The sequence below is a fragment of the Phoxinus phoxinus genome (genome assembly GCF_949152265.1).
Source record: "Phoxinus phoxinus genome assembly, chromosome: 14".
NCBI lineage: Eukaryota > Metazoa > Chordata > Actinopteri > Cypriniformes > Leuciscidae > Phoxinus > Phoxinus phoxinus.
The window spans coordinates 34,054,725-34,073,348 of NC_136889.1; the positions used below are offsets into that span (position 1 = coordinate 34,054,725).

Genomic DNA, 18,624 nt, shown 5'->3' on the forward strand with positions numbered 1-18,624 from the left:
TGAAACACCTGTGAAACACCTGAGAAACACCTGTGAAACACCTGAGAAACACCTGAGAAACACCTGAGAAACACCTGAGAAACACCTGTGAAACACCTGAGAAACACCTGAGAAACACCTGTGAAACACCTGAGAAACACCTGAGAAACACCTGAGAAACACCTGTGAAACACCTGAGAAACACCTGAGAAACACCTGTGAAACACCTGTGAAACACCTGTGAAACACCTGAGAAACACCTGTGAAACACCTGAGAAACACCTGAGAAACACCTGTGAAACACCTGAGAAACACCTGAGAAACACCTGTGAAACACCTGTGAAACACCTGAGAAACACCTGAGAAACACCTGAGAAACACCTGAGAAACACCTGTGAAACACCTGAGAAACACCTGTGAAACACCTGAGAAACACCTGAGAAACACCTGTGAAACACCTGTGAAACACCTGAGAAACACCTGAGAAACACCTCAGAAACACCTGAGAAACACCTGAGAAACACCTGAGAAACACCTGAGAAACACCTCAGAAACACCTGAGAAACACCTGAGAAACACCTGAGAAACACCTGTGAAACACCTGAGAAACACCTGAGAAACACATGTGAAACACCTCAGAAACACCTGAGAAACACCTGTGAAACACCTCAGAAACACCTGAGAAACACCTGTGAAACACCTGTGAAACACCTGAGAAACACCTGTGAAACACCTGAGAAACACCTGAGAAACACCTGTGAAACACCTGTGAAACACCTGAGAAACACCTGAGAAACACCTGAGAAACACCTGTGAAACACCTGTGAAACACCTGAGAAACACCTGTGAAACACCTGAGAAACACCTGAGAAACACCTGTGAAACACCTGTGAAACACCTGTGAAACACCTGTGAAACACCTGAGAAACACCTGAGAAACACCTGAGAAACACTGGCTTCTAGCCGTCCTGCATTGAAATGTACATTAGCAGTGGGGGAAGTGCAGCAACTCAATCCACACACACATGAAATGACCTATGTTAAAATATCAAGGATAGTAATGAGTTGGTCAAATCCTTGAATACTTTATACCACAGTCTTAAATGATATCTTGAAATGGCTTATTTGACGTATTAGGTTTTTAGTTCTGTCTCTGTGACTTTCTCATTGCACCCAAACCTTGAAGTTGATTTAGTTCTTTTTTTTTCTTTTTGTTATCCTGTGGTATTGTAATGAAGGAGTAGAGGCAGTCGGATCCATTTGCAGAACTTTATTCCAGCAGGTAACAAAACAAGGAAACACTGACATGAAACAAAGAAACACGAAGAAACATGCAGCGTGGCAAAACAAGACTTCACAAAGGGTAATAGTGAGAGTGGGGTATAAATGTGTGTGGAGCTGTGAGTGGAACTAGATGCAGGTGAGAGGGTGATCAGTGGAAACAGGTGTGTGAGAAATCAGTCCAGGGTGTGTGCGTGAACAGTCCAAGGGAAGGTAGTGCAGTGGTGGAGCGCCCTCTCGTGGCACTCGAGGGCAATCCAGCTGAACATCGTCACATAACCCCCCCTTTAAGGAGCGGCTTCCAGACGCTCCAAAGAAGATCCAGGCGGGGGGCAGAGCGAAGACTATCCTGAGGGAGGGATGGAGGGCCAGGCCCGTGCAGGGGAACGGGACCAGGACACAGGCAAGGCGGGCCTGGGCCATGGAGTGTGGGTGACCAGGGCGGAGCGGGGCGTGACGGCGGCCAGGGCGGAGCAGGACGTGACGAGGTCCATGTAGTCGCCGCCTCCATGGCCCTCACAGGGTACCTACGGCCCCCCCAAAAAATACTTAGGGAAATCTAAGGCTAAGGCCTCCAGGCTGGGAACCGCCACTGGAAAAGGCTCCCGAAGCTTGAGAGGCGCAGGCAAGGCGAGGTGCAGAGGCGGGGCCGGCAGGGCGAGGCGCAGAGGCAGGGCCGGCAGGGCGAGGTGCAGAGGCGGGGCCGGCAGGGCGAGGCGCAGAGGCGGGGCCGGCAGGGCGAGGAGTCTGGGAACGCCCTCCGGAGCCTGACGAGCCCAACGAGTCCTCCTTCTCCTTCTGCGACGGCGCTTCACTGGGCTTGATTCATGACTGAACGCATTCGACTCATTCGACTCATTCGAGTCGCCTGGCACACGCTCAAACTCCGGTTTGGCTGGCGAAACCTCCGCTGTCTCCGGATTAGCAAACTCAACAGGACCAGTGCGGAATCCAGGCTCGAGGGGTCCAACACAATGAATGGGTTTGGCAGAAACGGTCCACTTGAAAGCCCCTCTGACGGTTATCAAGGGAGGATCAAACAGTTTAGTGAGATGAGGTTTTAGTCGCGTGCGGAACGAGTGAGAGAAATCCGCCGCATACGAACCTCCCCGGCGCAGGGACGAGAGCAGTTCCTCGGGATCCTCCTCTCCTGCGGGGAGTTCAAAAGCCTCTCTGAATAGAGCGATAAACACGGCATAAGAAGGGAGCGACATACGACCTGGTCCCCAGAGCGCACCTGCCCACTCCAGAGCCTTTCCCGTGAGCAGAGAGCAGATGAAGGAAACACGATCGTCATCCGAGGTGAAAACCTGGGGCTGATGATGCATATACAAGATGCACTGCCGAAGAAATCCCTCACATGCCACAGGTGAGCCATCAAACTTCACAGGGAAGGGTAATTTTGGTTTGCTTGAAGCCGTATTCACGCTTGATGTGACTGGCGCAGGTGTAGCTGGGGCTTGCGCTTCATTAGCAGCCGCGCTCTGTTGAGTGAGGGTATGAACGGACCTCACTAGTTCCTCCGTGAGATTCGTCAACTTGACGAGCTGTTGTTGGTGTGTGACCAACACAGATGCCCGGGAACGAACATCGGAAGCAAGACTCTGGAAGTCTGCTGGATCCTTTGGTGGTGAAGTCTTCTGTAATGAAGGAGTAGAGGCAGTCGGATCCATTTGCAGAACTTTATTCCAGCAGGTAACAAAACAAGGAAACACTGACATGAAACAAAGAAACACGAAGAAACATGCAGCGTGGCAAAACAAGACTTCACAAAGGGTAATAGTGAGAGTGGGGTATAAATGTGTGTGGAGCTGTGAGTGGAACTAGATGCAGGTGAGAGGGTGATCAGTGGAAACAGGTGTGTGAGAAATCAGTCCAGGGTGTGTGCGTGAACAGTCCAAGGGAAGGTAGTGCAGTGGTGGAGCGGTCCAGCTGAACATCGTCACAGGTATTGTGTCTGCTATTTCATAAAGAAACATGTCTGCCATTCTTGCAGCACATACAACACAGCACGTGCGGAGTTTACCATATATTGTTTTAGTTTTGAACATCAGTTGACCATTTAATGAGTGGATTTTCAATTTTGGGTGAAATCTCCTTTAAGCTTGAAGAGTGATGTGGGGAACATGATCATTCTGTGTCTTCTGTCCCTCATTATGCTGTGTGGACGACTCTAGAGAGACCGGGATCTACATGTGTCTGTGTAAATCTGTTTGTCACTCATTCTGAGTGATAAATAAGCTCTTATTTACAGCTGCTATTACAGTTTTGTTTGCTTTGGGTTTTCTTTTTACAGTCGCTAGGACACATTTCTCAATACTTTGCCAATTTTTTCAAAACTCTTCACTCAGTTCTCCTAACCAACCTTAGGTTGACGGGCGCTTTCATTGTAAAAAACTTCATTGTAAAAAGCGCTATATAAATAAAGATGACTTGTCTGGATTATAATCGGGTTACAAGCATCACCTGTCAGTCAGGGGGAAAATGTAATGATGTAAAAATAAATCTGGTTCATTTAAGCCCTGCGGGAAACAATGTTTTTTTTTTTTTTTTACTGATATTGGCCAACAAAAACGTGAGTATTACTTTCAGCTTGTTTTGTTCTAGTTGTTATACATTTCCTTTATAAAGCATTTTTCTTTTGACATGCCTTCTCTATTCCCATAGTAATCCATGTTGTCATCATTTTTGCGTGTGTTAGGAGAAAGAAGCGCAAAAATGATGACAACATGGATTACTATGGGAACCATTTTGATTCCTGTTTTGAAAGTGTGTTTTATGGAGAAACATCCTCAATCGTCCCACTACTACACACACACACACACACACACACACACACACACACACACACACACACACACACACACACACACACACACACACACACACACACACACACACACACTAACTATAGGAATAAAGGTTCAATGTGGTTCTAAGGGTTCTTCTTGACTCAAGTTTAAAGAACCTTTTATGCAAAAAACATTCTATACATAATAAAAAAAAAACGTTTCATTCATAACATAAAAATGAATTAAAACTAAATCCATAAAATGATCCCATGATGGGAATTGGGAAAGGATTAATATACAAAGCTCCTAATCTGATACATGCACTCTCTTTTTATTTGAAAAGAGCAAAACTGACATGGGCTTTATATAAATACAGCCGTACACAAAATGCAAAATTTAATAAACTTTATTGTCACAACACAAACCCGTCAAACATCAGCAACAGAACAACAGGAGAACACACACAGCACTATACATCTTTAACATCATCAGACGTCTGGTCCTCCAGGCTTGAAGAGAAACACACACACATGTTAAACACACACACGTTAAACACACACACACACACACACACACACACACACACACACACACGCACTGTTAAACACACACACGTGTTAAACACACACACGTGTTAAACACACACACACACACACTGTTAAACACACACACACTGTTAAACACACACACACGTGTTAAACACACACACACGTGTTAAACACACACACACGTTCCCGCTTCAGATTCCAGCATCCTTCGCCATCGAATAGAAATGTCCCTGTTTGTGAAGCAAAGTACTGGGCGAATCAAACTCCACGATCTTCCCAGAGTCCAGGACCATTACCCTGAAGCACACACACACACACACACACGTTAAACACACACACACACCAGAGCAGGGTCACCGACAGCAGGACATGCGTCTCTAGCTTTACATGCTGGAGTTAACTTTCAAATATGCAGATATAATATATACAGTCAAACCGAAAATGATTCGGACACATTAGATATAATTTGTTATATTGTTCACTAGTGTGTGCAGGACACTATAGTTCAGTTCTGTAAGTGAGGAGAGCAGAATACAGTAAACTGAGATATTATACACAAATATCATGTTTTCTTCAGTGTTTTGTCTGTAATCGCTAATGCTCTTTTCACACACACACTGAACACATGAAGCATTGCTTGGTCACTGGTTGAGCTAAACTGGTATTATCTAATTGTGTAGTTAAATTTACCAGCTGACAGATATTCAACATAATTCATGTGTGTGTGTGTGTGTGTGTGTGTGTGTGTGTGAGACAGTCTAACAGAAGTGTGTGTGTGTGTGTGTGTGTGTGTGTGTGTGTGTGTGTGTGTGTGTGTGTGTGTGTGTGTGTGTGTGTGTGTGAGACAGTCTAACAGAAGTGTGTGTGTGTGTGTGAGACAGTCTAACAGAAGTGTGTGTGTGTGAGACAGTCTAACAGAAGTGTGTGTGTGTGTGTGTGTGAGACAGTCTAACAGAAGTGTGTGTGTGTGAGACAGTCTAACAGAAGTGTGTGTGTGTGTGTGTGTGTGTGTGAGAGACAGTCTAACAGAAGTGTGTGTGTGTGTGTGTGTGTGTGTGTGTGTGTGTGTGTGTGTGTGTGTGTGTGTGACAGTCTAACAGAAGTGTGTGTGTGTGTGTGTGTGTGTGTGAGACAGTCTAACAGTGTGTGTGTGTGTGTGTGTGTGTGTGTGTGTGTGTGTGAGACAGTCTAACAGAAGTGTGTGTGTGTGTGTGTGTGAGACAGTCTAACAGAAGTGTGTGTGTGTGTGTGTGTGAGACAGTCTAACAGTGTGTGTGTGTGTGTGTGTGTGTGTGTGTGTGTGTGTGTGTGTGTGTGAGACAGTCTAACAGTGTGTGTGTGTGTGTGTGTGTGTGTGTGTGTGTGAGAGACAGTCTAACAGAAGTGTGTGTGTGTGTGTGTGTGTGTGTGTGAGACAGTCTAACAGAAGTGTGTGTGTGTGTGTGTGTGTGTGTGTGAGACAGTCTAACAGAAGTGTGTGTGTGTGTGTGTGTGTGTGTGTGTGTGTGAGACAGTCTAACAGAAGTCTGTGTGTGTGTGTGTGTGTGTGTGTGAGACAGTCTAACAGAAGTGTGTGTGTGTGTGTGTGTGTGTGTGTGTGAGACAGTCTAACAGAAGTGTGTGTGTGTGTGTGTGTGTGTGTGAGACAGTCTAACAGAAGTGTGTGTGTGTGTGTGTGTGTGTGTGTGTGTGTGTGTGTGTGTGTGTGTGTGTGTGTGTGTGTGTGAGATAGTCTAACAGAAGTGTGTGTGTGTGTGTGTGTGTGTGTGTGAGACAGTCTAACAGAAGTGTGTATGTGTGTGTGTGTGTGTGTGTGTGTGTGTGTGTGTGTGTGTGTGTGTGAGACAGTCTAACAGAAGTGTGTGTGTGTGTGTGTGTGTGTGAGACAGTCTAACAGAAGTGTGTGTGTGTGTGTGTGTGTGTGAGACAGTCTAACAGAAGTGTGTGTGTGTGTGTGTGTGTGTGTGTGTGTGTGTGTGAGACAGTCTAACAGAAGTGTGTGTGTGTGTGTGTGTGTGTGTGTGTGTGTGAGACAGTCTAACAGAAGTGTGTGTGTGTGTGTGTGTGTGTGTGTGTGTGTGTGTGTGTGTGTGTGTGTGTGTGTGTGTGTGTGTGTGTGTGTGTGTGTGTGTGTGAGACAGTCTAACAGAAGTGTGTGTGTGTGTGTGTGACAGTCTAACAGAAGTGTGTGTGTGTGAGACAGTCTAACAGAAGTGTGTGTGTGTGTGTGAGACAGTCTAACAGAAGTGTGTGTGTGTGAGACAGTCTAACAGAAGTGTGTGTGTGTGTGTGTGTGTGTGTGTGTGTGTGTGTGTGTGTGAGAGACAGTCTAACAGAAGTGTGTGTGTGTGTGTGTGTGTGTGTGTGTGTGTGTGTGTGTGTGTGTGTGTGTGTGTGTGTGTGTGTGTGTGAGAGAGACAGTCTAACAGAAGGACGGACAAAACCTGTCAGATATCAACTGAGTTCATAACATATTTTATTACCATTTTATAAACTATAGTGAATAAACTGATAATGTGAGAAATGTTGAAGGCCCGAATCCCTCTTATTTATTTTACTTTACAGGATTATAGAGACAATCTCAGTGATCAGAGAAGGGCTCATTCAGCATCAGGCAAGTGTTTAAGCATGTATGGGTTAGAAAACGGGTATTTTTAACATGAAAAGTTGCTTAATGCACCTTTAATGAATGAATCAGTGTTTTAGAACGAATCTCTTGAATTAATGATTCAATAACTCACTCAATAAGTCTTCACTTGTTTCATTATTGGATGAATCTGTGTTTTTGAACGAATATCTTGAGTGAATGATTCAATGACTCACTCGATAAGTCTTCACTTGTTTCATTATTGGATGAATCTGTGTTTTTTTAACGAATCTCTTGAGTGAATGATTCAATGACTCACTCGATAAGTCTTCACTTGTTTCATTATTGGATGAATCTGTGTTTTTTTAACGAATCTCTTGAGTGAATGATTCAATGACTCACTCGATAAGTCTTCACTTGTTTCATTATTGGATGAATCTGTGTTTTTGAACGAATATCTTGAGTGAATGATTCAATGACTCACTCGATAAGTCTTCACTTGTTTCATTATTGGATGAATCTGTGTTTTTTTAACGAATCTCTTGAGTGAATGATTCAATGACTCACTCGATAAGTCTTCACTTGTTTCACTATTGGATGAATCTGTGTTTTTGAACGAATATCTTGAGTGAATGATTCAATGACTCACTCGATAAGTCTTCACTTGTTTCATTATTGGATGAATCTGTGTTTTTTTAACGAATCTCTTGAGTGAATGATTCAATGACTCACTCGATAAGTCTTCACTTGTTTCATTATTGGATGAATCTGTGTTTTTTTACGAATCTCTTGAGTGAATGATTCAATGACTCACTCGATAAGTCTTCACTTGTTTCATTATTGGATGAATCTGTGTTTTTTTAACGAATCTCTTGAGTGAATGATTCAATGACTCACTCAATAAGTCTTCACTTGTTTCATTATTGGATGAATCTGTGTTTTTTTAACGAATCTCTCGAGTGAATGATTCAATGACTCACTCGATAAGTCTTCACTTGTTTCATTATTGGATGAATCTGTGTTTTTTTAACGAATCTCTTGAGTGAATGATTCAATGACTCACTCGATAAGTCTTCACTTGTTTCATTATTGGATGAATCTGTGTTTTTTTAACGAATCTCTTGAGTGAATGATTCAATGACTCACTCGATAAGTCTTCAATTGTTTCATGACTGGATGAATCAGTGTTTTTGAACGAATATCTTGAATGAATGATTCAATAACTCACTCGATAAGTCTTCACTTGTTTCATTATTGGATGAATCTGTGTTTTTTTAACGAATCTCTTGAGTGAATGATTCAATGACTCACTCGATAAGTCTTCACTTGTTTCACTATTGGATGAATCTGTGTTTTTGAACGAATATCTTGAGTGAATGATTCAATGACTCACTCGATAAGTCTTCACTTGTTTCATTATTGGATGAATCTGTGTTTTTTTAACGAATCTCTTGAGTGAATGATTCAATGACTCACTCGATAAGTCTTCACTTGTTTCATTATTGGATGAATCTGTGTTTTTTTACGAATCTCTTGAGTGAATGATTCAATGACTCACTCGATAAGTCTTCACTTGTTTCATTATTGGATGAATCTGTGTTTTTTTAACGAATCTCTTGAGTGAATGATTCAATGACTCACTCAATAAGTCTTCACTTGTTTCATTATTGGATGAATCTGTGTTTTTTTAACGAATCTCTCGAGTGAATGATTCAATGACTCACTCGATAAGTCTTCACTTGTTTCATTATTGGATGAATCTGTGTTTTTTTAACGAATCTCTTGAGTGAATGATTCAATGACTCACTCGATAAGTCTTCACTTGTTTCATTATTGGATGAATCTGTGTTTTTTTAACGAATCTCTTGAGTGAATGATTCAATGACTCACTCGATAAGTCTTCAATTGTTTCATGACTGGATGAATCAGTGTTTTTGAACGAATATCTTGAATGAATGATTCAATAACTCACTCGATAAGTCTTCACTTGTTTCATTATTGGATGAATCAGTGTTTTAGAACGAATATCTTGAATGAATGATTCAATAACTCACTCAAAAAGTCTTCACTTGTTTCATTATTGGATGAATCTGTGTTTTTTTAACGAATCTCTTGAGTGAATGATTAAATGACTCACTCGATAAGTCTTCAGTTGTTTCATTATTGGATGAATCAGTGTTTTAGAATGAATCTCTTGAATGAATGATTCACTGACTCACTCGATAAGTCTTCAATTGTTACATTACTGGATGATTCAGTGTTTTTGAACGAATCTCTTGAATGAATGATTCAATAACTCACTCGATAAGTCTTCACTTGTTTCATTATTGGATGAATCAGTGTTTTAGAACAAATCTCTTGAATGAATGATTCAATGACTCACTCGATAAGTCTTCAATTGTTTCATTACTGGATGAATCAGTGTTTTAGAACAAATATCTTGAATGAATGATTCAATAACTCACTCAAAAAGTCTTCACTTGTTTCATTACTGGATGAATCAGTGTGAATGAATCAACGAATCTCTTGAATTAATGATTCAATAACGCACTCGATAAGTCTTCACTTGTTTCATTATTGGATGAATCTGTGTTTTTTAAACGAATCTCTTGAGTGAATGATTCAATGACTCTATATAAATCAAATGGACTTGGCTCACCGTGAACTGTCGAGAATGGTGTTGAGCCGGTGTGCGATGGTGAGCACAGTGCAGTGGGAAAACTCCCTGCGGATGGTGCTCTGGATGAGATCGTCCGTCTCCAGATCCACGGCGGCTGTGGCTTCATCCAGGATGAGTATACGGGATTTCCGGAGCAAGGCCCGGGCTAAACACAGCAGCTGTCTCTGACCAAGACTAGTGGAAACACATAAACATGCCAAGATCAGAAACTAGACTTACAGGTTTTCTGCTTGAATGTTGATTATTCTCCTCATATTCTCCATTGTTGCGGCTCCTCTCTTCCCAGTCTGTCAGTAACGCTCTGTTTACTTCCTGTCTCTATGAAGCTCCTCCTTCTGAAAAGCACACTGTGCTGTGATTGGTCGGCTGGAGCAGTGTGCTGTGATTGGTCGAGCGATTCGAGTGTGTTTGGGAAATGTCCCGCCCCTTACCATAACCGCCAGTTTAACACACTACTGACTAACTCAACCAGGCCCCGCCCCTTTATTCTGCATATTAATTATTATAATGAGGAATATTGTGACGTGTTCGTTCCCGGAAGAAACTCGAGACTACAATGGAGGCGTTTCAGGAGTTCAGGAACACTGACACTGATATAGAGAAGAACTGGAGCTGTACATGATCACACAGCAACACTACACACTAAAAAGTGTCTATCTATTATGGGATGTCCTACTTCTAATTCAAATGGCCTGACCGAAGAAGACACACTACGAGAGGATTAGCTGTAGCTGACTCTCATTATTATTGTGCTACGACTCCTAAAATCTAAACAAACTGAAAAGTATCAGTAAAAGTATTTCGATTAATCACCACAATGTTGAATCATCTCAAGATGCACTCATTTGAATAATAAATGAACACATTGATGTTTATACAGCTCACGAACCTTAAGTTCTCTCCCCCCTCCGAGACCTCGTGCTGGAGTCCTGTCGGCAAACCCCGCACATAATCCTTCAGATGAGCCAACTCCAGAACGCTCCATATTTCCTCATCGCTGAACATCAGGAAAGGGTCCAGGTTCATCCGCAGAGTTCCAGAGAAGAGAACCGGGTCCTGGAATAAAGCGTTCGTTTATTAGCATTGTGGGACCGTCTCAGATGCTGCTGTCCAATACATGTATTTGTTTATGATGCTTAGCATGTTTGTGCACATCAATCCGACTGCTTTATTTAGCGTTCATGTCAACACTAAGTTTGGATTGACCAATCGGAATGATTTAATTCCGATTGAAACAAAAGGTGTGCATGTAAACGTAGCTACTAGTGCTGTGAATCTTTCAGTAGACAGTTTCCGTTAGTGGGTTACTGAGTCCCCCAGTAGTCAATAATTTTATCCCTTTAAAGTTTAAACTCATCTTTGATCACCAAAATTACATTTTGAAACAAAAATTCCTTGAAAAAAAATCTTAATGCCTTAAAATATCTAAAAAATAAACCTTGACACCCACGGCTCATTCACAAGCATCTTGAGTACTCAACGCACCTGTGGGATGATGGTAAGTCTGCTCCTGAGATCATGAAGCCCCAGGGTGGAGATGTCAATGCCGTCGATGATGATCCGACCCTCACTCGCTTCGATGATGCGGAACAAACAGTTGGTCAGACTAGATTTGCCTGCACCAGTTCGACCAACAATGCCAATCTGGGAAAAGTAGGGAAACATTCTTTAAAATATCTCCTTTTGTGTTCAACAGAAGAAAGAAACTCATACAGGTTTGGAACAACTTTTACTGAAATTTAATTTTGGGGTGAACTATCCCTCTAATTGTGTTCCATCATGTGTTAAATTGTTTAATGTGCAACTGTTCACTGCAGATCAAGTCTAGAGATGACAAACTGAGTTGGATTTGTTTGACCTATTCTGAAACTCAGGGTACGATTACACGACAACAATATGCTTAAAATTGAGAAGTTTTTTCTTTGAGTTTTTCGCGTACAAGGTTCAAGGTCCAAGTTTATTGATATAGCCCAATATATTTCATACACAGAACGGTAGCCCAATGTGCTTTACATAATCATAACAATTAATATGTAGTTAAACTAGGTAAAATGTCATGTCAATCGATTCAAAAAAAAAAAAAAAAACTAATGTCCAAGAGAACAGTACAGACGACACCATTGTCAAATTGATCCCCATTCACACGGATCCGTGAAAACGAGTAAAAGCGCTGTATTCTGCTGCCAGGCCAGTAGATGGCGATGAAACACTGTAGACTGAACATGTAATACGCATGTGCACGACGTCATCGTCTTCAGAGATTCGCGTTTTTGTTGTTTACACGGAGACCGTTTTCAAAAACTGGAAGGAGAGAGAGTGAGCCAATCCGCAGTAGGGGGTGTGTCCACTCATGATAGGGAAGAGAGAGTGAGCCAATCAGCAGTAGGGGGCGTGTCCACTCATGATGGGGAGGAGAGAGAGTGAGCCAATCAGCAGTAGGGGGCGTGTCCACTCATGATGGGGAGGAGAGAGCGTGAGCAAGAGAAGATTTAAAGTAAGACTGTAGAAAGTGATGGCTGAGAGACATTACAATAGAGAAAAGCTCAGAGGAATATCAGAAGGGTTATGATCAGCCAAGAGCTTTAGGACCCACATTAATATTAGAAAAGCTTTCCAGCGCCGGAGAGACCTAAGCGGGCCTGAAAACAGACGCCGAGGTTACGTTGTTTCTGTTCCATACATGATAATTGGTTTGTGTACTGTATGTTCAGTTTTTCTTCTTCCGTATCGTTCGTTTGTCATCTTTGCTTTTTTCACAAAGCATTATTTTACCTTACTTCAGCTATGCTAAAGAGACACCCTTTGAGGGGCGGAGCAATGAAGAGAGGGGCGTGTTTGTTTCTCAGAAATCGCTTACTTCACCTTTAACTCTGCATTTAAGTCATCGCTTCTTACAAAAACCCAACTGTGTCAACTGTGTTTTTGATATAAAAAACATTAAGAATCTGCTGTGTCTCCTCACCTTCTCTGTGGTTTCAATGTCACATGTGATTCCATGGAGAATGAGCTCCAATTCAGGCCGGTATCGAACTTTGTAGTTTTCAAAGCGGATTTTCCCGGCGGAGGGCCAGTCGTCAGGAGGACGGTTACTTGTGATCCACGGAGCCTGGAGACACATATGCTCACACTAAACATCTCTCCTATTCCATTTAAAGTTTTCAAAATCACTGGATTTCACATGGATCTGTTCAAAAATGGTAAAACTAGTGAAGAATGTCTGTGCAAATATTCCCTTACACGGGTATTTATGAAGTATGAAGACCTGATTTTCTAAAGCTCTTCCAGGGGACTTTTCATGTAATAATTAACTACAATCTCAAAGATGTTCTTACATTAGTGCATGTCATGGGAAATGTGGTCATACTGTTTGAGCAAAGATATCATCCAGTCAACCTTGAGGTTTTATCATTTAAGCCATTAAGAAGTATAGGTAAATCTCCATGTAAAAGCTTAATGAATAGACCACGCTACTTCTGCGTCATCGAAGGGTAACGCCCCTTTTTGGGGGAAGACAAACGGATTCCCCTGAGAACAGAACTCGCTCTAGATCGCTTTTAAGTTTCTTGATAGCAAAAATGGCACAAACATACACACTCTCTTTGCCGGCCGAGGACCGTGAGCGGTATTTACAGAAGCTACTGGATATTGGGATACAGAGGTGTCCCTTTGAAATGGTCGAAAACTGGATTAATGACCCCACGCAGTGGCCAAATATGGACTATTCAGACATATACCGTTACCACTATCTCGTGGAATCACCAAGTAAGTAGCCTATTTTTTTGTCATTAACACACTCACAGTATGACAAACTAGACGATGAGGCCATGTCTAGAGGAGTCGGTGGTTTACTTGGATCATATTTCACTTGATTTAAGCTATTGACATTGACATAGTTTTGTTGTCGACTAGCTATACTTGTTAGAAAGACGAAGCTGCTAGCAGGTATGGTATGGTATTAGTTGGTATGGTAACGAAATTAAAGCCAGTAACTAGCAAGTACACTACTTCATGTTAAATACAGATAGTTTGGGGGGTTGAATTAGTGACAAGCAGAAACCAGCCAAGTGCACTTTAGTCCTAGCATGCCACTATTTCAACAGTAAAACCAGTTAACAGCCGAGGTAGCGTGCCTAGTGAGCGCTAGTCTTTCTCACTAGTAACTTATAGCTAGTCGACAACAAAACTATGTCAATGTCAATTGCTTAAATCAAGTGAAATATGATCCAAGTAAACCACGACTCTCTAGACATGGCCTCATCGTCTAGTTTGTCATACTGTGAGTGTGTTAATGACAAAACAATAGGCTACTTACTCTTTAAATACCGCTCACGGTCCTCGGCCGGCAAAGAGAGTGTGTATGTTTGTGCCATTTTTGCTATCAAGAAACTTTGCAGATCTAGAGCGAGTTCAGTTCTCAGGGGAATCCGTTTGTCTTCCCCAAAAAAGGGGCGTTACCCTTCGATGACGCAAAAGTAGCGTTGGTCTATGTTTCGAACCAGCTGTATGTAGATTGTGGCTTGTCTATAGATCATAATGTTTGGGAGATTAAAAGAACATTATTAGTACATTAATCCAGAAACTGACACATGATATTATTTAATTCTCTACCTCATTTTTGATCTCCGTGTATTCGCTCACTCTTTCCACAGCGACGATGTTAGTCTCCAATTCTGATGTCATTCTCACAAGCCAGTTCAAAGTTTGCGTCACCTAATAAGAAGCAGTGTTAGTTAATGGCAAGGTTATTTGACTCACAAGCACCTCAAAATCAAAGAAAAAGGTTACATTTAAGGCGTATGAGATGGACAGTCCAACCAATCCACTATTCAAAGAGTTTCGAGAGATCACAGCAAACAACGCTGAGAAAAACACCACCAGATTCCCCAGAGACTCCAACCGCATGGCCAACCACCTGCAACCCAACCAGCAACACGAGACGCATGAGGAGCAAACACAGATTTACCTCTGACCAACAGCTCGGTGTGAACTACCAATTCTGACCTATTAGAAACAATCCAAGGATAGACACTTTTGAGATTCTGATCAACGGTGTCCTCGTTTTGCTTTAGGAAGCGCTGCTGATGCCCATACGCTCGTATCACAGAGAGGCCTGAGACCGTTTCTCCAAAGTGAGAGTAAATGGGAGATCGAGACACAGAGTCCAGTCGTCGGAGTTGCCGGGATGTAGCAACATAGAACCTCTGAAATACAGGAAGCGGGTTTAGACAAATCTAATCTTACTATATGTGAGAAAAACATGTTGCAGAGTTTTTATAAACCCAGTGTGCACAGAGTACCGTTTCTGTGAGCCGTCTTACCTGCACAAAGTAGTAGATGACAGCCATCGGTACAACCACTGCAGTGAAGATTGGAGTCGCCAGGCAGATTACAAACAAGGTCCCGAGAACTCCGAGGAGACAGAGAATCCAGGATCTGAAGGACATCGGGATCATCTCATCCACAGTAAAGATATCCTAAATATAAGCCAAATCAATATATATCAATAAAACAATATTTCAGTTTAAGAACAGGCAAGATACAGCAATCACAGGGGGGACATATTGTTTTCATTAGATTTCGTCATTTTCATATGACGATTCAATTTCATATTAGATTTCATAGATTGCTATGTTTATATGAATCTGCAAATCTACTTTTTTAAGCATAGACCTGAAAATTAAATTTCCACCTTAAAATGTCCTAAATCTTGAATGCTGAAGTTTGGTCTCTTTTTAAAGATGACACTTGGCAGATTATTGCTGAGGTAAAGTAAGTTTATTAATATGAAAAATGCACATTTGCAAAATGCTAATTTTATATGGAATATATATATATATATATATATATATATATATATATATATATATATATACACATGTTTAACTCTAAAGCTGCGAGAAAAAACATGCATCTAAATAAGCTGTGTTGCAAATTTGACGTTGATATCTCTAAAAATGAACTCTCCGTAAGATTTTGTTTGGGCGCAGAACATTTCCATTAGATCTGTCTTTTTTTAGATTTTTAATGTGCTCATTTTTTGCCACAAGGAGCACAAGTGTGACTATTTTTTCAGGACCATTTAAACTTTTTGAATCATGTCCATGATTTGTGTGTGTGTGTGTGTGTGTGTGTGTGTGTGTGTGTGTGTGTGTGTGTTCACATACTGTAGCAAGTGCCAAAACCTTTACCAAATTTCATACTATTCTGAAATTTTTTCAGAATAGTTTTTCAGTCAAAAATGACCAAATTAAGTTTTTTTTTATAGTCCCATGAAGAACACATAACATCCACAGAATCCATTGTATAAAATAATTCAATTGTACAAAAGGTTCTTTGGCATCGCTGTTTAAACACCCGTTTGGAGGCCTTATTTGAAGAGTGTATAGAATGTTAATGAGCTTGTCTCTGGCCTTCATACAGAACCACTCATTATAAAATGTTTTGTTATGGCTTTATAGCAAACATCGACGAAATTGTGTTCAGTGTTAAAAGTGTGTCTACCTTAGCGAAGCGATTGACTACTCGTCCTGACGGTGTGGTGTCAAAGAACACCATGGGTACTTTCAGGATATTAGACAGCAGATTTGTGTGTAGAGTCCTGGACGCACAAATGGATCCATCAGCTAGGAGAATCGTGCCTAAAAACACCAGAAATCCTGGCAGAGAAACACATATTTTTTTTTATTCATGACCAAATGATATCCCTGTGATAGACTGTCCATCTCTCCAGCGGTTCCTTCAGCCGAGAGTCTCAGACCAAGATAACAAAATTATGAACAAATGTTCTTCTAGTAATGTTAAAGGGGTCATGACATGTTTTTTTTTTATTTTATTATTATGTTCCCTTAGGTGCAAATATAGTATTACTATAGTTTTTTTTACAAAAAACTTTTAAAATGTAGTGATTTATGACCTTTTCCCACCCTGTTTCTCATCCTCTGATTCAAACAGTCTGTTTTGGGGGTGTTTCCCCTTTAAGAGTTCAGTGTTAACGCCCACTGTTATGATTGGCTAACGTCAGTGCCTGTGCATCAATTATTAACGCCCCCAGCCAGAACATTTGCGGATTCGGCGCAACTGTTTAATAGCGGGTGATGCATGCGAAGCGATGGCTCTTGCAATGATAAAACCTTATTATGTTCGAGCCGGAATCAGAGGAAAATGAAGCATCACCACAACAACGAAGACTGGATCAGCCAGAGTCCACATGGAAAGTGAAACTATTTTGAATTAATAAAAAAAAATTAACCCGAGACACTTGAAAACGGATTATTGTTACATAATTTTCCTATAGCTTAATTTGCTAACAGTTTAACATTATTTAACTAATTCCAATGAAATGATAGGGTGTACCACGGACAAAAATGCATGCACAGGCCATATTTGAAGATGCAGCATTGATAAAGGCAACATTTTTAATTTTCTATCACATGTAGGCCTACTAGAAAGGCGACATATTTTCAAGATTCTCTTATACAAATGTGTTTATATTAGCCATGGTAAAAAGTAAGTTTGCGTCGTCGTTGTTGAGCCCAGAATATTCGGCACGGACTTATCTTTGAGCAACAGTTTTCTGGCAAAGCCAAGCATCATATTGGGATTTGTTCTCAAAACAGTCATCCTTAAATGTATAGAACACTGCCGTGACTGAGACGTCCGCAAAAAATAAAGTGCATCCATTTTCCCCTGACGACTGGATCTTTCAGCGTATTTAAAAAGTAGTTTAAAGTTTTAAATACATTATTTACAGTTTGCGTCGTCGATGTTGAGCCCAGAATAGTCGGCACGGACTTATCTTTGAGCAACAGTTTTCTGGCAAAGCTCAAAACAGTCATCCTTAATGTATAGAACAAACGCTTAAACTAACACTGCCGTGACTGAGACGTCCGCAAAAAATAAAGTGCATCCATTTTTCCCTGACGACTGGATCTTTCGCAGCGTATTCACAGATGTTGTTTGTCCACAGCCAGGAACAGCACATCTGCGGCATCGTAATCTCCCTGTACACAGACCCACTCGCTGTCCGGCGACTGAACACTTGTGAGGCGCGCAGCGATACGAAATGAGCGTAGTTGTCTTGCGCTTTAAGCGTAGTTGTCTTGTGCTGGAGGCGGTCATATGCAAACGCTGGTACGTCACTTCGTACCGTGACGTCACTTCTTACCATGGATCCAGAACGAGCTGTATTTACACCTTGATTAAATAAATGATTCGTTTATAATGGGGAGGACGTCTTAAGCTATGAAACTTGCAGGACGTTTTAATGGTACAAAGATCTCTTATATACCAAAAGATCAAGGCAAATTTGGTTTCTCATGTCATGACGCCTTTAATGGAACGCTTTTTTAATGTTACTAGTTGTTTCAGAGAACATTCAAATGCAAAGTACACATAATGTCTGAAGAATGATGAAATGTAATGTTCCCTTAACACTCACATAGCCAAGGAAATAAAACGTTAAAAAATCTGGACATTTAGAACCTTCAGAGAACATTCAAAAATAACGCAAAAAATTATTAGAATATGTTTTTCACTTCACATCATTCACCATCCTCAACATCATACTGCATAATATCCATTCACTCACAAGCTGTTCATTTGTCTGTTCTCTTTCCAATTGCCACCATTATTCCATTCAAAACCATGTATTTTGGGTGTTTTTGAGGCTCTTAGCATGCTTAAAATGTAATGAAATTCAACACACAAATCAGAGTTAGACATTGGCAAAAGGACATTGAGAAAAGGCTGTGTGTGGGG

General features: G+C 41.3%; 1 protein-coding gene across 1 annotated transcript in view; it reads right to left on the reverse strand.

Moving 5' to 3' along the window:
- Nucleotides 1-4,442: 4,442 nt before the first annotated feature.
- abcc2 (ATP binding cassette subfamily C member 2) overlaps nt 4,443-18,624 on the reverse strand; it is a 46,547-nt gene continuing 32,365 nt past the window's right edge. Inside the window, exons 23-32 of the mRNA XM_079634758.1 lie at nt 16,369-16,523; nt 15,186-15,341; nt 14,869-15,068; nt 14,653-14,779; nt 14,476-14,577; nt 12,830-12,973; nt 11,353-11,511; nt 10,757-10,923; nt 9,847-10,041; nt 4,443-4,897 (exon numbers count right to left, since the gene is read on the reverse strand). Coding sequence (XP_079490884.1) covers nt 4,792-4,897; nt 9,847-10,041; nt 10,757-10,923; nt 11,353-11,511; nt 12,830-12,973; nt 14,476-14,577; nt 14,653-14,779; nt 14,869-15,068; nt 15,186-15,341; nt 16,369-16,523 — 1,511 coding nt within the window. The 3' untranslated portion in view covers nt 4,443-4,791. The remainder of the gene's footprint in view (nt 4,898-9,846; nt 10,042-10,756; nt 10,924-11,352; nt 11,512-12,829; nt 12,974-14,475; nt 14,578-14,652; nt 14,780-14,868; nt 15,069-15,185; nt 15,342-16,368; nt 16,524-18,624) is intronic.